General features: G+C 43.3%; 1 protein-coding gene across 2 annotated transcripts in view; it reads left to right on the top strand.

Moving 5' to 3' along the window:
• The window catches only part of prkcab (protein kinase C, alpha, b), a 104,693-nt gene that overhangs the window by 28,852 nt on the left and 53,478 nt on the right, over window positions 1–22,363 (top strand). For both annotated transcript variants that reach the window (XM_041956186.1, XM_041956185.1), the window contains exon 3: window positions 3,137–3,219. In XM_041956186.1, coding sequence (XP_041812120.1) covers window positions 3,137–3,219 — 83 coding nt within the window. The remainder of the gene's footprint in view (window positions 1–3,136; window positions 3,220–22,363) is intronic.

Raw genomic sequence — 22,363 nt, 5'->3', positions numbered from 1 at the left:
TGTCACCTCTGCTGCCTCTGCTTCACGCAGCTCTTCCTGAGAGGAAAAAAACCACGTGGAGAAAGCTGCACTTCGTCCTCCAGAGTTTCCCAGTCAGGTCTCTGCGCCTGAGTCATATGAAAAAGATTTATTATAGTCGCTTTAAAATCACAGAGAAAAACTCTTAATTACGTGCACCTCCAGCTCTCTTTCTGTGCTTCTTCCTCTTTCTTTTCCTCTCAGCATACGAGAGTTTGAAGAAACATACATTCTATTTAGATTTTTACCACAGGTGTAAATGTAAAGTGTGTGAAGTGTCTTCACAGCTTTCCTCCTGATTGGTTGCATGTAACATTGCATATGCTCCCAGAATGCCTCTGTGTTTCAGCTATTCCAGCATATTGGCATCCTGCTTTCTTGAGACAGCTTTTAGATTAATGCGTGTATCAGAGTGTGTGTGTGCGTGTGTGTGTGTGCATGAAAGTCGACGCCAGGGATTATAGTCATAGAGAAACACTGTCACTGTCTTGTGTAAATCTGGGTAAGCCTGCCTGACAAACACACACACACACACACACACACACACACACAGTCCAAAACTAGATTCATCCCTTCCGCTATACGCAGCTTAACGGCCCTTCTTCACCTCTGAACTGAGATCAGTGTTGAGTCCGTCTGCTCAGCTCCACACAGCAGCACCAGCAGACACTCGAGCTGGTCTGAGATCAGCGCTAAACGGAGGCGCCGATGGTTGAGTGGGTGTGTGGCTGAAGGTGTGAGGATGGAGGGAGGGAAAAGGACGTCATTACGCCTGTGATTCACATTGTTGGACGTCGGAGTAAAGCTGTGTTACAGAAGATGAAAATACAAACACATGTAAGCAAAAGTTTTCTTAGTTTTAGTGACAGCAGAGTTGGCAGGATGTGACCTGGGAGGATTTGACTTTCACGCTTTCCACATTGACACACTTGTCAGCAAGCATCGACAAAAGAAACAGAGCTAATTTTCCCATGTAAGACGTGGCAGGCACTGGTTTCTATTTTTTATAAAGTCCTTTATGGCAACATGTCATCAAACATCACAAAATTATTATTACACTAGTCACGTAGTCATTATTTGACCAGTTCAAGAGCTGATGTTCGAAATTCCATGTGCAAACACTGAATTTGGGAAAACTGCTTTTAGTATTTGTGTTGCAAACACTTGGAACATTTTACAACACACATTGAAACTTTTTGCTTGTTTTATCTATTTGCTGGTATTTAGACTGTTATAACTGCCCTCTCGACAGCATTGGAAATGATTTCTTGAGGTTTAAATAAAGGTTGATTGAATGAATGACTGCAGGGCTAATTGGACGTGGGTATGAGGTGGTAATCAACGCTGTGTGGTCAGTACCAAACCCATTTCTAACATAGTGAGCGGTGATACAAAAACTGGTTTCAAAACTGGTTTCCCTTTCTTTTTTGAAATAATGAAAAGGTGCTGAAGCAGGCTGCTTCTGAGAGTGCATCGACACATCATGTTATTATCTTGCATCGGAGGTTCTGTATTGTCATGCAATGGCGCTGGTTGGGTTTCAATATATGAAAGATCTGGAGATCGTCAAAATGATTACAGGTCCTCCTGAATGAAACCAATTTTCTTTGCAATCCATCCAATCATTGGTGAGACATTTCACCATAACACACAAATATGAATCTCATGATAGCGCTAGAGGAAAGGGATCACCAAAGTCAGTAGGATTCATCCTCCGGGGAACATAGTGACATGTTCAGTCTGGACACTGAACGTCGCCATCCTCAGACTCTCACTGCTAGCATGGCCGAAAATTCTCCACTGACTGGGTCGTGCAAATCCCCGTCGCCTGCATTTGCGCCCGTGCACAGCCCGCTCCCGTGCATTATGAATATGACAAATGGCACAGATGACGGCTTCAGAGCACGGATAAATCACTTTGTGCCTCTGTTTTGCTGAGCTTTTTTATCCCCCTCCTCTCCCTCTCTGCCTCATTTCTACTTTATTACTGAAAGAGATGAATTCATACTGTACGCTACCACTGGCTCAGCTGCACCGGCAGCCAGAGAATATCCATCTCTGACATACATACACAGTGACTGCAGTCGTGATTAGGGTTGGATTACGACTATGATGATGGAAATGATCATTATACTGAGAACACTGATGATGATACCAATGCTCATATATCTATTTCTGTCTGAAATGGATCTAATTAACTGAGTATCATGATACAGCACAGCCTTTTGCATGGACAGTCGAAACCCCTGCTGTTTCTTGGACTTCTCAGGACACTCATTTCTGTTGTTTAACCAATGGCCATCAGATTGTCTGGCAAGTGTGAGTTAGCTGGCACAGTTAGAGACAAAACCCCCACAAATACAAAAGTGCACATGGACAAACAGGCAGCCTGACAATGAGCAGACAGATTGTGCGAGAATGAGACAGAGGAGAGAGAGAATGAGGAATTTCAAATAATGGCAGGGGAAAAAATACAGTTGGGTACGCAGAGTGAGTGTCAGAGAGGGAGTCAGCCTGTGATCTAGCTGTCACAGATGTCCACACTTTTGCTTCTCCCCCCAGATCTGAGGCAGCGTCCAAATGTAAATGCCAGCGCCGCTGACGTGAGAGCGGCGTCGGGTGTCGTGTCAGCCGTGTCAGTGCTGAGTGACACTTTTCGGTCGGGGCGGATCCCAGTTCAGTTGGAGGCGGCGGTGCAATCGGCTGCAGGGCGCACAGGATCCCGTAGTGACATTTTCCGTGTGGGTGTGAGCGTGGGAGTGCACGTGCACGCGAGTCTGTTTGTCTGTCTCCATTTGTTTGTGTGTCCGCACATGAGAAGCTTGTCGAAATCACTCTGAGGTTGATTGATGATAACTCACATTCACATTCTGTCGTTTACTGCCTTTCTCTGTCTGTTTCTCCCTCTATCTCTCAACCATTTGTCAGATAAATTGCATAAAACACCAGACAGAATAAGGACATAATACTTTGTGTGTGTTGCCTGCTTATATTTTTTCCCTTAAGAGGCAGATTTGTTGGTTGAATGCACTTTATGAGCATCTAAGAACAAGGCCGCAAAGCTGTGTCATAAACGGTTGCTGTAAAATGTCTTCTCTCTGTCTCTCTCCTCTGTCAGTGTGCTGTTTTGTGGTTCACAAACGGTGCCATGAGTTCGTCACCTTCTCCTGTCCCGGAGCCGACAAGGGTCCTGACACAGACGTAAGTTGTTCATACTTTATGCATGACTCCTTGATACCCGGGTGCATCCGTCTGCACAGAAAGACACGCAGCAGCAATAATTCTGCGTGCAGCATGCAATCTGTATACGTGGAGGAAAAATATCATTAAGAGGGCAAAATATGTTTGCAAAAAGCAGGAGCCGATGCTATTCTCCAGCATTTATCCACTGAATTTTAAAGTAGTTTCACTTTCACATATATTTTGACAACTGACAAGAAACAAAGTGAAAGACGTGCGGAGTCAAACAGACAGAAAAGCCAAAGAGCTGAGCTGAGAGCTGAAAAGCAGAGTTTAAATGTCGAGTGAAAGCTGGCTACAACTCCGAGTCAAAGGAAGTCAAGTCTTTTCAGATGTGCAAATCAAGTTCAGCGGGAAACTAAAACTTAGTCTGCCCCTAGTGTGTGTGTGTGTGTGTGTGTGTGTGTGTGTAGGTGCACAGACACAACACACCTCCAGTTAAGGCTGAAGATGGCAGCTGGCCTTTGAAGTCTTCACTGGAAGCAGCTGTGAGACCGCGAACATCGTATGGGACAACAAATACAGTGATAGTGATCGCAAATCAGAAAACAATCAGATCCCGTAAACCAGAGAAGGCGGGCTCAGTCTTTTTAACCATCTCTTTGAAGCCTCAACTGCTTTCTCTCCTGGGAACATTTTTAGGGCTCATTAATTCAGATGAGATGATAAAATTGGCCAAATTCAATAAGCTTAGTTCAGATCTGAAAATTGAAGTAAAAAAAAAATCTGGTTGCTCAAATTGTTAGCCTCCACAGAGGTGAGCAGGGATGTTGGTTTTGTGCTTTATTTCAGTGAAACAGATCTTACAGACAACATGATGTTTATTGAGTTTGGTCGCTCCATCAGTCTTCTTAGAGGCCGGCGCAGACGCTCCACTTAAAAGATGATGGTGCCTCTCCTCTCTCCGCAGACTTAATCCACTCAGACTGATCATTTAACACTCAAGAGCAGCGTATCAATAAAACATTATGAGAGGGAGTCTCGCAATATGTCGTATTGATTCTTTGTGTCAGCCTGTAAAAAATCTGCATTATGTCTCGTGTGGAGCACTTCGCTGCTGCTGGATGAGCAACTGTTCGCTTCCACACATCAGGTGTGATAACATTGTCCCTCATTAGCCTTCTGTCTTTCCCCCAAGCCCATCTGATGCTGTCGGGGCAGCGTGGTGGTGTTTTGTCAGCCTGACCTCTGCGGCCCCTCAGGGTCTCTGTTTGGAGTGCACGTGTGACCCTGCTGTAACAGTTGAACCCCGGTCTCCTCTCCCCTCCGGCCAGGAACGCTTATCTGTCCTCGGCTGGATAAGAGATGGAGGTCAGGCGCAGCTGCAGCACGCACTGACGTCTGTGTACTTACATGCAACAGTTTCTACTGAGGCCGACAAGCCAAAACGACGAGCAGGGGATAAGCCCCCACGCCGCCCCATCAGTGACGCTTTCATCATCTCAACTGTGCGACTGCGAAAAGCCAATTAGACGCCAGAGTTGTTGCGCTTCAGCGTGTAAAGCCAATTACGAAACATACGCACACCCACAGCGATAACCTCTCATGTTTACACGAGCGAGAACACCACGATCTCTGTTTTTTTGTACATTTAATTAACTGTAATGACGATGTTTTAATTGTTCAGCACCTCCTCGCTGGTCATAGGCTCCCCTCATTAAATACCATCAGAAGTTGGTTTAACGTGCTTGAAAAAGTCTGTGCAGTTTAGTGAAGCTGCTGCGTCGCAGACGATTAAGAGGGCGCTTTTGTTTGCCTTGTGTTTTATCAACTTTTATCAAAGCGATCGGCTCCTCTTCATCTCGCTTTCTTTTTTAAGACTCATTACTCTCTCGCCTTCCAAGACCCATTGTTCATTTTCTGTATCACTCCTGAGCTACCTTCTTGTTATTCAGCCGTGCATCTCCTCAGCTCTGTCTGTCTATCTTCCTGCCTAACTCTCTGTCTCTTCCTCTCTTTTATCTCTCCCTCTCTCTCTCTCTCACACACACACACGCACACACACACATACACCTACACTGCTGGCTTCAAGTACCCATTGTGAATTTTGGTCTGCCTGTTTTCGTGCCCATTATCTACCGGCTGGCTTTGAGTGAATAGCGAGCCCTTTGGGGACGGACCTCTTTGAATTCCAAATGATGATACGGGACGAGTTCATATACAAACAGCTCTCTTTTTTTTTTAAAGAGCAAAGCACTTATTTTCCTTTAATCTTGTCATTTTTTGACACTTCTCTCAATTGAAACCGTTTCCATGCAGCATAGTGAAGTTTAACTGCAGACCAAACAGTAAACTTGCCTGTGATGCCAGCACACAAACCAAAATCAACCATGTGTCCCCAGTGGATCACATATTCTGGTGCTCAGTGCTAACTATATAATGCATGTGCAGCAATACAGTCATGTAGACTGATTGTAGAGGGGGGTCACAGTATCTCAAAGGTGAGAAAAGGAGAACTCTAAAGGTGAAAGGTAAGTAGTTATAAAGGGTAAGGATTTATTTTTCTAACTGTCAGTAAATCCCATAAAACATCGCAAAGAAAAGGTGCAAACAGTCTGATTTGCAGTTATAAGTTGTTTAAAAGAAAGACTTCTGAGGAGTTTTAACACCAAAACAAGCCATGAATTGTGCTTATAATGAAACATATTTTCTGAAATGGTTCTGCAGGTGAATAAGATAAGTGGCCTGAGCTTCCTTGCTTTAATAAATTAGAAATTATGTTCTCAGTTACTCAGGGCTCGTTGCCACAATCACATTTTTTACTTCAAATTGTGATTTATATGTATTTAGTTCTAATTCCTCTGAAATCCTACTGAAGATGTGAGAAGTTAATAGTGCATTTTTTGGGTCTATTTTGTAGCGGCGGATTAATACATATTTGGTGTGAGCAGGACTCAATCGTCTGCAGTGCATCTGCTCATCATTGTGATGAATGAAGACGTCTCCCAGTGCAACAGCGTGGCTCACTGATGTGGTTTTAATAGTTTTTGGACAACAGCGTAGGTCAAAAGCAGAATCATCTATCATCAGGCTATGAGTCATCAATCCATTGATCTTTCCATAGGATTTGCTGACAATAAGGAATAATATCACCAGACTTACGCTGCAACGATAAGTCGATTAACTGATTAGTCGGCCTCAGAGCGAATGGCAGTGACTCAACAGCACACATCCATCCATCCTTCCCTCTCACCATCACTCCATGAACGCTCCTCCATCCTCTGCCCCTCAGCTTCTGAATCAGTGTGGTGTCATGACTCTCTGGGATCTGGCTTCAGGCTCGGACACGCACACACACACAGTTGCTTTCTCTCTCCGTCACACACACACACACACCCTCTGCCCCTTTGCACCGTGGGTTGTGAGAGACCCTTGTGGCGACCTCGGTGCGTGAATGACGTCAGCTGTCCAGCAGATGCTTTGATCCTCGCGCAGAACAACATGGAGGAGAGAGATGTTTGCATGTTGGCATTAGCATTTGAGTGAAAAGTGCTCACTCTCTCTCTCCCTCTCTTCTCTTTCTGTCTTTCATTCAGCACATTGTGAGGCGTGGGCGGTAAATAGTGCTGTATTATCAGTCAAGGATCACTTTGTAAACAGTGAATGAAGGTGACTCATCCATAGAGAAACAATGTGGGTTTTCAGCCAGGTTACATGTACATAATGGGCCTGGATCTTAAACCAGATCAAGCCCTTTTAAAAGCTTCTGTTTTCCTTTTTGTAATGTTGCTTCATTTCAGTGGCAGATTTGGTCGGTGTGACCGGGAAGATTATGCTTTACATGGGTATGTTGCTGTTACTGTCCTTGGCAAATCCTCTTTCCAACCATCTGTCTTTCGCCTTGTTCATTAACAACACTGCTGCAGAGCCTTTGCATGTGTTTCACGTATTTTAGAAGTTTGTTTTTTTTTTCATCCCGCTCCATGTGTATTTTATTTTTCACATATTTTGTAGGAGGGGGAAATTGGTGTTTGTGGATATTTGTTAAAATATGTCTGTGTTAAGACAGTTCTAGCAAAAAAAAAAAACCCTAGAAACTAAAAGAAACAACACCTCTTGTGTTGCCTGCATGCTTTGGAAAAGGTTAGATTGTCAGAGAATTATTATTTTTGTTATCCAGTAATCTGCAGATTCAAATCAATCGATTAATTGCCAAAGTCCAGAAATACAGAGAAATTACAATTTTTCTGTCACAATTTCTTAAAATCACTGTTTTACATCATTATGATCATTATGATTGATGCAGTCAATGTTAAATGTTGTAGCTGGTGGAGGAGGATCTCATTTTCACTCTTCCATGTACCGTTAAGTAGTTTAATCTTTAACAGTGCATCATATATTATAAATTAAGCATATTTATGCACGTACTTAAGTAAATATACTTAGTTACTTTCCACCACATCCCATCAGTGTGGTGCAGCAGACCTACAGCAGTACAGACAGAAGCACCGTAACACGTTAACCCCCTCTTGCAAACTCCTCATCAAGCATCTAAATAAACAACTACACCCTCCCACCTCTCCTGCTCATTACAGCAGTTATCAGCGCACAGGCCTGTTGACACTCTGACTCTGCTGAAACGAACACCGGTGGCTTAATTGGAGTGACGAGCAGAGTGAGCACAGGAGCTGGCTCTTGTGGAAATGAGGATGCCGCTAAGAAAAGGAGAGGAAAGTAAGGAGTGATTTGGCTCCTTTTTTCTATCCCTGAAAACAAATCTTCATTTCTCTGATATGACATCTGCTCACACACACAGCACATCTCTGCAGCCCCTGCAGTAGATGGAAATGGAAAAAAAGTTACTGAAACATTGCTTTGAATTTGTGATCTGCTCTCAAATGTAAAATTATCCTGTGAAAATATGGATTTTTGCCCTCAAATCACTGAATTTATTCCCATAAATATTGCCATGTTGGCTTGCAAAGCTTGCAAAACACTTTCAACCTCGCTTTTTGTCGGAAAAAGCATTGAAGACTGTGATGAAGTCCATGTTTTATTACTGATTACTAATCAGAGGAAAACGTTTTACTTCCATCCACACAGGGGCAACATTTAGAAATACACTGCTTGCAAAAAAACATCCAGCTCAACTGTTTCCAGTCCGTTCAGAAGTTAACTGTCAGCTGTAACCAAACGAGGTCATCTGTAATTCATCTGCAGCCTGTCTGTGAGTTTACCAGAGGCTCAGCCCAGGTCTGACAAACTGTGACTGTCCGTGATCAGAAAATGCCATCGGGAAGAGAGCAAAACCGAATTATAATGTCAGTGCTCAGATGAGCTAAAACAGCACGTTGAGAGGCGTGTGTGTCAGGATAGATGTGTGTTTGTGTGTGTGTGTGTGTGTGTGGGGGGGGGGGTGACCAGCTCATTAAGCAGCAGCACACATGGCTGTGTGGTGCAGAAAGGGCAGAGGCTTTCCATGCCACTTTGTTTGAGTGGGAGAATTATACAGGGGGTGGACACAATATCACCTGCGCAGAATAATGCAGTTCACTTCATTTATTGACTTCTGCGATAAATACTTCATGGGAGAAAGTTAGACTGTTCATTTTGTGCTGAGACTGTGTCAGCGAGGCAGTGATTTATGTAATATAATAATCATAATAATAAATTTAGATCAAAGAAAGATAAAAACACCAGATGAGATTTATCTAATATTTGTTTGACTGTTCAGACCAAGTTGGACCCAGTCTGGATCAGCTGGTATTGACAAATGAAACCATACAGAATCACACGAGTGAGCGCCATTTGATTAAGACTTAGGTGATGAGCCTGATGGAAGATAGATCCATGGCGATAGCACCCCTTAAATAGCAGTCACAACGCTGAAAATGGGGCTGTTTTTCTAACTTTGTGGAAAGTTAACCAAAGTTGGGGAAATTAGGTTTTCATAGGACAGGTTAGCGCTGGTTCACAGTCATCTTCCAGGAAGCAGGTGACAAAAAAACACAACCTGCTGGTTTTCATGCTGCATTTGCTGCCAGCGTTGGCTTAAGTTATCTGACCGCATTCAGTTCTGACTAATATTTCACAGCTGCTCTTTCTTGGACGCCTTTCACCGAATATTAAATTTGTCCACAATCAGTCACCGTGCGCCTCAAATCCCAGAGGAGCTGTTGATGTTCCCCTTACTAAAAAACAAGATGGCTGCCCGGTTTATACCGGTGCACAGTACCTGTCAACCGCCATCCGCCGCACTGTCAGCCTGGATAGAAAGAGAGAGCCAGAGCATCACAATGAGTGTGATGAAAAGAGTTGAGCTGCTGAATGCTTCTGCATCACTTTGACACATTGACAAGTGGCGAGCCAAAACATGGAAAATCCCTTTGCTCCTTCCTTCTCCTGGTCCTGCTGTTGGCATCTGTGACAGCTCAGTGTTTCCTTGTTTTTTTTTTACCTTCAGAGGTTGCAGCCTCTGTCCTGATGCACTTACTGGGCATTGCAGCTGCTCTGTGGACATTTGTCCTCGTTTTTTGTTTTTTTGTTTTCATTTTTTGTCACCTCCAATTTACATTTCTCTGCTTCCATCCTTCGCTTGAAAAAACTCAAACTCGGCTCCTGCGCTCAGAAATCAGTGATTACAGCTCCGCCTTGGTAGCATTAGCACCTGACAGCATCCAGCAGCCAGTAGGCGATTTAAGTGGGGATGCTGTCCCCCTTGTTAACCTGTCCCCCCCTTCATCCCATAGTAGCAGAGAGAGTGAGAGGGGCTAGAGGGGTCGAATGCCTTGAATATGACAGATAGTCTGCCTGACTCATTGATCCTTCCATCCATCTGACTGACTGTGCTGTTGGTTGATAAATCCATGGAGCTGTCCATGGTGCTGAAGTAGCTGACGGATTTGTCATTGTGTCTTTTTGTCTCAGTCCCTTGTGTCAGTTTCATCTTAGATCTATAATATTCAGTAAAATATATATTATAGATACTCAATTCTATGCTATATTGTAGCCTAAATTCTGTAGAGAGTAGTGCCATCTTCATGATTGAAGAGACAACCAGCAAGGTGTAGCATGGAAGAGCGAGAGGATCATAGAGACACTGCTGCCTGTTGTATTCCTATACTATTCCTAAGTCCATGATCATCCAATAGCGTCTGTGCTGCTGAAAATACACCCCCAGATCAAACCACCACCTTTCTGCAGACCTGACTGCAGCTTTACTTATTGTTTTACTAAAGATGCTTGGGCTAGGGTCAGGTGCTCCCATCAGGCCACCCCCCCTGTTAAAAATCACCTGAGTGGGAGACTTCGGCTGCGTCTCGCACCATTAGCCTGCCGCTCTCGAGCCTTTCCCCCCCACCAGCAGTTCAGCTATAACCCGCAGCAACAGCTGGAAGGGCTAGCCAACGCGCCTGCTGCAGCAGCTTACACAATGTCAAATCTCTCCAACACGTCAATGCTGAAGTGCACAGGGAGCAGATTACAGCTTAGAGTGAACAACACGTGCCGCCACGAGGGCAGGCGGGGGATGCTGAATTAACTCGACGATAACTGTACAATATGTAAGTCAGAGAGGTCGGCTTAAAAGACGAACGTCCGCCTGCGTGTCGTTGACCCAGAGGGGTAGATCGCTCTGAGATTACAGACGCTATGATTACGTAAGAGCGCTGAGGTCTCTCATTCAAACATCACAATCTGTAAGCAACTTCACTTGAGGCTGAGCAGATGTCCCAGCAGCCTCTGGTCATTTCACACGGATTGCCCTCAATGAGACGAATGACGTGCAAATACTTTTTTAAAACTAGTTTCTTCTTGACTTGGATTGTACCTCTTGTGTGCATCGCTGTGGACAAAAGTATCTGCCAGACGAATACGTTTGGCACAGTGAATGCAACAGATAAGCTTCAGTTTGCCCTCAGACGCACCTGGGGGTAGTGATGCCCTTATCAACTTTGATGTCATCCAAACGTCCCCCGGATGAATTATTTCCTCCGGTTTAGAGTCACCTGTGCGAGTCCCCCGGAGGATGTATTGCCTTTTAATTCATATCAAGCAGTGGAAGCTTCCCAAGCGATTTCTTTATTCTGTGTTGTTTTGATGTATGTGTGTTTATTTCAGTGGTTAGAGAAGCTGTTTTCAGTCATATTAAATGTTTGCATGCACACTGTATTGGCATTGCAGCAAATAAACTGGGACGTTTCAGCAGCAAGACTAAAACGTTGACAGGACAGAGGCAACAGAACAAAACTTTTAGCGTCTGAAATCATTTTTCTAGACAGTTTGATGGAGCTCAGGATTTGTCAGGGCGGCCATTTTACTTTCCGGCTGCGTAGAAGACATTAATTAACATTATGTCCATATATCTGCTGCAGGGGGATCGCTGCAGGTAATGTAGTTAATGTTTTCCACCCACAAACCCACCCGCTGTTAATCAAAATGTTAATTTTTATGACCCGGCCTGCCCGATCTGCGGCGCCCGTGGCTCTATAACACTTACATTACCTTCTTATTATTTGTCCATCATTACTCCTGATATCTATATATTAAACAAAGCATTGATTCAGTGCCAAAAGAGAAAACCAGAACCGACCTGTAGCTGACATGACAGCAGCTCACCCATAGTTCCCAATAAACAGGTTTATATCTATATATTCATCTATCAGACCTGCAAAAACAGTTTTAATTTCCTCCTTTTTCACACAGAAGTCAGATTTCACACTGAGCACCTGGAGAAAAATGTCCAGTCTGAATCCTTTCGAAACCCTTCAAACATGACGATGTTCTGCAGCCCTTCATCGAAAGTTCTAGCAAAAATGGTCAAAATTCATGAAACAGTCAGAAGAGTTCAAATATACAGGATTATTTACTCCATCTGCCTCTGCTAAATTTCATAATCTGTGTTTTTGTTATTTAGATTTTAAGAGAAATCCTGGTCAGTTGGGTTAAGGCTGACGTTAGTGACACAGTCATGTTTCTGGCGCATGGAAACCCGTATTTTAATTATCAGAAATCAATAAGCTTGAAATTCTCAGATGCCTGAACAGCTGGAAAACAGGAGCGATGACAGAAGCTGCTGATTTAATCACACATATCAAATTGCAATCTGCAATTATTGGTCTCATGCCTGATTACATAAGCCAGTGTGTCAGTTAGCTGATGGGTTCTGGGGCTCGTTGGGGACCCTCTGGTTTCCACCGTCTTTCCCAAGACAGGAAGCAATAATAGAGAAATAATGTGGTGTGACTTTGTGGTGTGGCGCAGGGGTCCCTCACTGCCACATGTGGGAATAAAGAAGACATATGCTGTAGAAGTTGTTTGCGTCTCTCTGCGCTGCCTGTGTGAGAACAGCACGTAAACAGGAGTGTACGAGGCCAAGTTGCACACACCTAATTACACAGTAAATGTGCCAAACTCATAAATGCATCTTATTATCATTATCCCTGCCATGTTTACACCTCTTCCTGTGCTCGAGCGTGAGTGCGCGGAGATATAATACACTTGGTGTCAGACGGCCTCTTTTTAAAGCCGCTTTCAGAGCGTGCAAATGAAAACATCACACGTTGCCTAAATGCAGCGAGTCTGAACGGCGGCGTGTGAAGACACTGTTCGCATGACTGTCCAGAGGCTGCACTGCGTAGGGAAGGGAAACACTCTGTCGCCTCTCACTCACAGTCTGCTTCTCCCCGCCTCGGGTCTCTCTGCCCTTATTATCTCTCATCCAGCGCCGCTCGCGTCTGAAAATGGCCACCTTACCAAAACACACACAGTGGGGCCTCTGTGCTGCAGCGCAGCCACCAGCTGATTTGTGCAAATGCCTGCCTCTGTTACAGCAGTGGGTTGGGCACAGTTTTAAAAGGTCTGAGCCGGTGGGCCAATAAACCGGCAATTTGCCCGCACAGCTGGGGATGTTTTTGTCTGTGGTGGTTTATAATACTCACCTTTAAGGGCTGCAACTAACAATCATTTTCCATTATTGATAAATCAATCATTTAATCAGCAATTGCTTGTTTTGACTGATTAACAGTCCAAAGCACAAGTAGTGAAAGCTTCTGCTTGATAAATGACTTCAGTTATTAATTGATTATCAGCATTAATGATTAATGCTGTGTCCACCAACTAATCAATTCATCTCTTTTAAAACACGTCTTCCATATTGTGATTAATGCAGCTGGCTGTCATGGAAACTGCCTGTTTTGCACTTTAGTTTCAGCGTGTATCTTTGAGGTACTTTGCTTGTCTTGACAGACAGTAGATTGTGTTTATCTTGCATTTTCACGTGTCAGCGTGTTTGTCTCCAGTCTTAAAGCCACACTTGTCTGTCAAAGCCTGCTGCTGTGTGTGCGCAGACAGATTTTAGATATGTAGGGACTAAAGTGGTTACAGATTCTGGGAAGCTTTAAGTCTTGTGTTAGTTTGAGGTGGAGTTTTGCACCACTAGTAGTGCTATGGAGCAATGGTGGGCTCTCCATTTTGTTTGTTCAAGGGCAAATGTGTCTTTTGGGTTTGTGTATGCTTTGCAAATTTGTCACTTTTCCCTCAGTGGGATACATTAAAATCTGTGTGGCATATTTTATAAAAAGCATGACTTTGACTGATGTTGCTCTTCATTCAGTACTGGTAAATTTGCTGAAAAAAAAAGCTCAAACTTTCAGCCTTTTTGGCAGGTACTCCATCCCCCTGCTGTCCATCCATCTTCTTCTACTTCTTTCTACATCTTCCTCTTCTTTTATTGGTGGATGCCATTTGAGTGAATGACTCTTCGTCACTGCATGTTGCAGCTGATGTTCTACATACCGCCACCTGCTGTCCTGGAGGGGAATGTAGCAGACTGTCATGATCTAGTTTGTTCGGTTTTGTTATTTCGTGGTTTATGTTGAAGGTTTACCTTGATTTGCTTCCTGTGTTTGTCCGCTTGTGTAATTGTCTGATTGTTTTCACCAGACCTTGCTCGTTTTCGGATTTTTGAATCTGCTCCCCTTTCGTGGGATTTTTTTGTCCCGTGTACTTATTCCTTGGTTTTGCCTCCCCTCCCGTAAGTCTTTGTTAGTTGCCATTTTATTCTAATTAATTTATCAAACTGGAGTAGCTCTACCTTTGTGCTTGGTCTGCATTTGGGTTCTACTTCTTGGTCCTCTGTGACACAATTACAACACAAATGCATGAAATAGGTTAAAAATAGGGGAGATTTACAGGAAAATATTCAAACAGGAGAAAGCAGTAAAATACGGGAAAATCCAGAGAAAACGGGAGGGTTGACAGATCTGATGCAAGTTTCTAAATTAACAAAAAAGGAAATGCATTCAACATCTTTGTTAGGCCTCAAAGATACACCTAATGCACTTTTGGCTCTCATTGCACATTTTCCTCCATCTGTTTTAAGATGATGTTTCGTCAAAGCAAACGTGACACACTTGAAATAAAACAGGAATCATGGCTGCATAATACGCTCTCCTCTCCTCCTCTCCTCCCCTGTCCTCCCTCTGCGTGCTCTCCTAAAGAAATCATGTTTAATAATGATTATGTAACACCATTGTGTGTGTGTGTTCATATCTGCTGTATATACGTGTGTGTCTACTCCGCAGCATGCGTGATGAGTGGATCTTCCTTTTGCTTGTTAACAACGCGGTTCATTAAAACCCCCTCGCGGGCTGACAATGACGGAAGCCTTCTGCGTAAATAAACCCCACAGACCTGGACAGGAGGCGGAAACGAGTGTGGAGCAATTAAGAAGATAGGGAAGATTTACTAGAGAGCTTCAGCGGTTGGGTCGGACTGTTCCAATGCTAATAAAGTTAAAAGATTGTGAAAAATTATGAGCGCAGCAAAAGGGACTTAATATCAGCGGACATTACAATGATTAAAGCCGCAGGCTCATTGCAGCCCACACAGCAGCTATGTTACACACGGGACGCTTGGCTTCAAATCTTGTTTAGGTTCAAGAGTCAAGGAGCTAATGGAGAAGCGCTGCCTCAGCTCAGTCGGCTCTGTTATTAGCCTCACAGCTTTTCCAGCCTAGTGTGACCAATGCGTTTGTAATGGAGGGTAATTAGGGCTCGATCATCTCGAAGATAAACATAGATACTATTTCAGCGCAAAACTATTCGTCTTGCTTATCGGCATGCCATGTGTGCCAATTATGTCCGACTTCCTGGTGAAATGTTAATTAATGGGAGTAGATGATGTGATATTCTGATGTTTTCAGAGTGAAAGGAAGTCTGGCTACAAAAACGAAAAAGAGAAATGTTGGGCAGGTATGAGAACAAGCAGGAAGAGTGTGACGACTAAGCACAGAGAATTTGAGACATCGAGCCAGAGGCAGGTTGGGAGCGTGGGCATTGAGCTCCCATCAAAGTTTTATTAAATTAAGAGGAATTTAGTTAATCTTCTTTTGGGGAAAAGAACAGAGAGCTGCTGCACCTGAGGTCCTGGTCTTTAAAAGAAGCACAAAAAGTAAGAGGAGGAGTGGATAATGAGGGCGGTGAGGAGAGGAGAGAGTGGTCAGAGGAGAAGGAGCATTTGAGGAGGAGCAGGAAGTGATGGGGATGGGGAAGTTGACAACATTGTCGCTTCACCTCGCGTGAACCCGGAGGAAGGGAAAGTAGAGCAGAGAAGGGAGTCTGGGAGCTGGAGGGCGCTTCCTGCCTGCAGGGAAGATGGAGGAGAGAAGAGGAGGTGACTGTGGTTCGTAGTATGTTGTGTGTGTCAAAAGGCCAATCCCTGCCAGGCTGTGATGAGCAAGAGGAGGAGCAGAAATCAGGGCACAATGGAGACGCAGCCCAACTAGCTTAGCCTGCGAGATGAAGAGATCAGTGGGCCTGTGAGTGGCCTTAAATCTGCACAAACACACACATAGACACACACACACACAGTTATTGTAAAGATGTTAGTGTATGATGATGATAACAATCACAGTTGTTTCCATGTACGTTCTTGTTTGAGTTGCACCGTGGATGCTGATGGTGTGTTCTCCAAGTTTCGCACACTGTCGCTGGACAACAGTGTGTGTGTGTGTGTGTGTGTCCCTCAGAACATTACCTGCCCCTCTGTCTCTTTTCTCTTCTTCTCTGGTGCAGAACCAGACAGTGAGGAGACGTCATCACTGTCGGACACCTATTCATAGCTTCACAGCTTGTGTCAGTCATTTGTGTTTAATCACACTTTGGCACGAATACCGAGACATTTATTCAGATTGTTTAGATTGTCTGTTGTAACTAAAATCAGATCAAAACATTCCTACAGTGTGAAACTGGGCAGTATGACCAGAATTCAGGGTATGATTTGACAGGTTGTCTTCCAATACTGTGTGTGATCAAGTACCAGTGCTGTCCTTTTCAAAATTAAAAATCTATAAACCTCACTGTGTGGAATTTATTGGGATCGTTTTTGTGCAGGGCAACATGAGGTAACCGATGTGTGCAAATACTGAGGCTTAGAATGGCATTGATGAAGAAAGTGTATTAAAAGTGGATCGGTCATATCAGCACCAACACTGATCCAGGGACAGGATGGTGCATCCCTATTTTACACACGAGCATCAGTAAGAAATCTGTTTTCTATAAAATTTATCAAGATTATGTTTTAAATACAGTTTGCTAAACTGTTTAAAGTTGATGTCTTTATGTGATCAGTGTGTCAAATTGCAATGTGTAGGATGAAAGGGGTTGCTCGTTGTGATGAGCCCGAACCTGAATCTGCAGCCCCCCTCAGCTTTATGGAGCTTTATATTGAGTTTCAGCTCATTATTTAGTTGTCTGGCCCAGAACTTGACTGTTCTGGTTCGCTCTCACATCTCTCATATCATAATTTTCTTTTCTTTTCTTTTTTTTTTTTAGCTAAAAAGACCTAAAAACCCAGTGTCCTCTGCCTGATTACCACCAAACAGCAGGTAGATCAGTTAATGACTAGCAGGTGAACATAGTGGAGCACTGAGCGACTTAAAAGCCAGATACTTCTGCCCTCAGGAGGTGATGGAGACCAGAAACAAAGCTTTAAAAAAAGGAGTGAGTAGTGAACAAACACATCAGGTGAAATACAACTCCAAATAAATCCTAATGTTGCTCCACAACTGTGGGATGTGTAAATACACACAAAAACACGTTCACTGTAAAAGGTGATGATGAACTTTTTCCACCAAATGGGCAAAAACTGAGTTATTGCAGGTCAAAACCTTACTTCTTTTGATGTTGCATATTGATTTGTTTTATAAGTAGATGTAGATGGGTTATGTAGTTTTCTAGAAAACTGCTCAAGACATGTCCAATATAGCCCAAGAAGCCCCAGGAGCAACTGCAGGATGTCGTTGGGGACAGCAACCTAGCTTGGAAATTTGCTAAGTGGATGCATGAATAACCTTCTCATGCAGCTGTGTTCAAAGGTGCACAAAGAGATCAGATCAGATCAATCAAATAAAGTCTACTGTCCCTTATCACTGCAGCAATCAGGTTTGTTGCATTGCTTTTCAAGTCAGTTGCACATTTGGCCAGAATCTTGCACTGTGTTTGTGTTTTAGGTACTTCTCTCAGTCAGGTGTATTCACACACACACACACACACACACACACATACACACACACACACACACACACACAGAACCACAGATAGCTGCCCCAGAAACGTCAGTCTGAGCCAGTGTTTTTGGCTGCAGTGTTACTGAAGAGAGGAGTTGCTCAGAGAGGTGGACTCTCCAGGAGTTTAGCTTCCCTGACATGTTTACCTCTTCGACAGGCTGTGTTATTGTGACCCATTGTGCTTGTCACACTAACCCAGTCTGATCTCTTTGGAGTTCAACTTCCTCTGTATACCCCGAGACCTCGGCCCATTTCTTTGGATCACACTTTTTGGAAACTTCTTTAAGTGGCTGGTACCAATTGGAGCATTGATGTTATTAATGAATAATTGTTTGCTTAATACCACATGTCCTGATTACATCCAGGAACCTCTCCAGTCTGCGCCCTTTTCGCCAGATAAATGAGCCCACTAACCTGGATGAAAGGTGTTGAATTGCGCAATCTTTATCCAACTCTCTGCTCAGACAACAACAGAATCTTTTGTCTCTGCACTTCAAGCCTGAGAAGCTTATTTTGCCTTTAATCATTCCAGACACACGACACCCATCGCTGGATGTGATTGCTGGATGAATGGAAGCTCATTTAGTGCAGACAGACTAATGATGGTGCTAGATCCTGCTCCCCACTGAGGTGAAGTGCAGAAGATGAATAGTCATAAAAGTTGCACTCTCAGCAGGCGAAAGACTCCGAGTGGCCTGTTGGGAAGTGTTTGAGATGAGGAAGCGCACCACAGAGCCTAACCTGATTTAAGAACTTAATGGCTGCCCGTGAACAACACCTCACTGCTGAGCATAATTTCATAAAGCTCAAATTGGGTTCCATCGCTGATGATTAATGTGCATAACAATGCCTCTGAGTGCATGGAGATTATGGATAACAGAGCAGGATTTAGTATCATCATGTATTCACTTCTTATTTAAATGCCACTGCGAGTGTCTCTTGCTCTTTGGCATTTAACAAATCCCAAATTGATATCAAGCTTCATTTTATTGCCCGACTCACTAATAAATGAGAACATTAAGTCTGGATTCAGTTTTGATTTACAACCCTGATTCCGATAAAATGGGTAGATTGTGTAAAACAGAAATAAAAACAGAATGCGATAATATGCAAATGAACTGTGTTTACTGACAACAGTTTTACGAAACCTCCTTGAGTCCATGTAGTAACAATCCTTTATCCAATCATGTGCTCACAAAGTGGTGAACCTCACTCCACCCTCACTTGTGAACTACTGAGGCTCCTTTCATATTCAATCATGATACTATCACCTGTAACCAATCAATCTGTTTACCTATGGAATGTTCCAAACAGGTGTTTTTGGAGCGTTCCAGAACTTTCCCAGTCTTTTGTTGCTTCTGTCTCAATGTGTTTGAAACATAAGCAGACTAAGCAGATATTTACAGAAATCAATGAAGCTGATGAGGTGAAACATAAATATATCGTCTTTTCACTGTTTTCAGTTGAGTATATGTCAACAAGGATTCGCAAGTTAAGCCTGTTTTGTTAATGTTTTGCACAGTGTCCCAACTTTTTTGGAATTGGGGTTGCACAAATACTGAGACCAGACTGTGTGCTGTAGCAGAGGTCATGAATCTGTACAAAATATGCCTGAAGAAGATGATGTTTTAATGTTTACCAAAGCCCTATTGCATTTGAGTCAAGGCGATCGCTTCTCCCTCCCTCCCCTCCTTCCCTTTGCCCTCATTCTTCATATTTTCCTCAAGTTCATCACTTCTTTCCTGCAACTTCTGCAGATTGCTTTCATTGTCCTTCAGTCATCACAAATGCAAAAGCAAACACTGACCAGGGACGTAAGACTTGCTTCGCTGTCATAAAGCAGTTCTCTGTACAGCAGACACACATGCAGTGCAGGTGTGTCCTGTCTTAATCTCTCTCTGCTTTCAGCCTGGTGTGTGTGTGTTCTGTGTGTGTGTGTGAGAGAGAGAGAGAGAGAGAGAGGAGAGAGAAAAGTATTTGGTCAGCAGAAGCAAACAAGACTCTGGAAACAGAAGCGCTTGCATTCTCTTGCAGTCGACACTGAGTGCATCTTGTTCGCTGAACATGTCCGTCCAGCACAAGAAGAATTTCTGAGGGAAATTTAAAGCTGCTTGTGTCAGTCATTTATATATTAATGCTTGATGAGTAAATGTCTGCATTTAATGTGAAAAGAGTTGCACACAGAATTATCATCCTTGTCTCAATGGAGCATTTCAGCCTCTTTAGGCCTTTTACTTCATTTTTCTGGTCCACAAATGTATTGTTTAGCTTCACTGTCACCGTTCTCGTCAGGGTTGTTAAGTTGGCCATTTTCAGTGAAACAGCTTTAAAAGCCCACCGTACCCAACCTGCTCAGCACCAAACAGCAGACAACGCAGTTAGCAACTGGCTGGTGAACATTAGTGAAGCATTTAGCATCTAAAGAGCCAGATATTTCCCTCAGGAGTTGGTGGAGAACAAAACAGAGCTAAAAGGAAGGCGAATATTGGACTTACATTCGTCAGATGACTTCCAATGAACAATAATGTTGGTTTTTCTGCTGCTAAATAACCAACTGTTTGCAAACAAGTTCGCCGTATCAACTTTATTAGGCTTTATTATGTACATGTGTTTACAGCTTGGTTCTGCTGCCTACAAATGGCCAAAAGTCAGTTTTTACAGGTTCAAAGCAGGAACAAATAAACGATTGATAAGTCGATAGGAATGGAATGAATTGGCGTCAAATTTTGATAATCAGTATACTTGTTTAAGTAATCAAGCAAAATAGGAACAGTCATTCTCTGGTTCCAGCTTCTCACGTGTGAGGATTTGCTGATTTTCTTTCATATACTGTATAATAATTATAAACTGAACATCTGGACAAGACATTTAATGACATTTTGTGTTCTAGGAAATTGTGACAGGATTTTTTTTTAGAAATTGTCACAATCTAAACCATTAACTGATTCGTCAATTCGATTCGACAAATAAAGGTAATGATAATCAGTGGATAATGAATATAATAGTCAGTAGCATCCCTAAATTCAACATAGCAGCTGCCACAGTAGGACACATGCTGCCATGTTGCACTGATAGACACCATCTATCATCAGTACTTGCTGCCTTACAGCATCACTAACTTTCATTACAAACCTGAGCCAAAACGTCATAAAACTACACATACAGCAGACTGTTACAAATCATGACAGCGTGACTTTCAAACTTCTCTCTTGAAGATGGAATATTGTTGCACGCAGTGCAGAAGATAAAAGTTGCTCACTAGTGAACTCATAATGAGATAAACAACGTGAGATCAACAACAGAAACATGAGCTCAACCTGAAATAACATTTATAGAATGTAAAGACATGCTTGACTGAGGCCAAATCATAAATATGGTCTTAGCACTTAAAGATAATCAAGTCAATTGAATTTATCAGATGAGAGTTTTATGAATAATTTATAGACCTATACTACCGAACACCAATGTGTGTGTGAGAGTGTGTGTGTGTGTGTGTGTGTATGTGTATGTAAGTTGTGTGTGCGTGTGTGTGTGTGTGTGTGTGTGTGTGAATGTGACTGCATTTACTCATGCCTACCCGTGCATCTGTGCATGTGTGTGTAATCGCAGACAGGCTGGTAAACAGTGTGCGTTTGCGGGCAGACGGCAGCCGGGGAGCTGACCTATTCCTCAGACTGGAGGCGGAGGCAGCTCGTGATTAATGTCACCACCGGGGAGGGACCACAGGAGAGATGGGGTGGGGGGGCGCTAGGCAGGTTCTCGCTCCATTTCGGCTCAAATATACACGTCCCTTTCCCTCGTGAATGATGATATTTAAAGCTGGCTAAGAGGTGTCACGTACCAGCTTTTGCTCCTGTGAACGTGAGTCACAACCTGTTGACTTGTTTACTGTAAAAAGGCTATTTGCTCATTGATGCATCATTCACCTTGACCAACTCCTCCCAGCGTGCCCACACTTGTTTCTACAGCTGAATTGATGCTCAGAGGAAGTATCTTACAGCAGAGTGTGATACTTGACTAAAACTGCCAAATCAACACCACACAGATAGCTTGTCAGCTTGTGGGTTGTTCACATCCAATGTTTTTACTACTAACTTAACTATTTAACCAATTTAAAAAATATGTCCATCAAATATCACCATTTTTTCTCAAAACATAATCTGTTGCATGCTGTGTTCAACAAGCCCTCCTCTGTTGACAAAGCTTTTGACCGTCTAGCCCACCCACAGATCCATCTACAGTTCCATGACAGTTTTCTGCTGATGAGGACCATGTGATGGGCTCAAATGTTCCACAGCAAGCAAGCAAGTGGACCTTGAGTTGAGATTTTTTGTCAAATCCTGTTTCTGGGGTCAAGAATGAACCTTCGTGCCTTCCAAAATTGAAGCCTAGTCATTTGCACGAAACTGGTGCATGAGTGAGCGTTTCCTGCTCTGCCACCACTATGTTTTGGTCACTTTGGGGCAAAGATATTCCCATCTTGTTAGCAAGCATTAGCTTCTTAAAACACCCAGCAGATACAGGGCAGTATTAGCTTTCATTTTGGGTTGTATCTCTGGCCACCTGATGAGTCTTAGTCCAATATTCACTCTACTTTTT

This window comes from Chelmon rostratus, chromosome 17 (assembly GCF_017976325.1).
Source record: "Chelmon rostratus isolate fCheRos1 chromosome 17, fCheRos1.pri, whole genome shotgun sequence".
Classification (NCBI taxonomy): Eukaryota; Metazoa; Chordata; class Actinopteri; order Chaetodontiformes; family Chaetodontidae; genus Chelmon; species Chelmon rostratus.
Note: the sequence above shows the minus strand (reverse complement) of the source record. Positions and strands in the feature narration are given on the sequence as shown.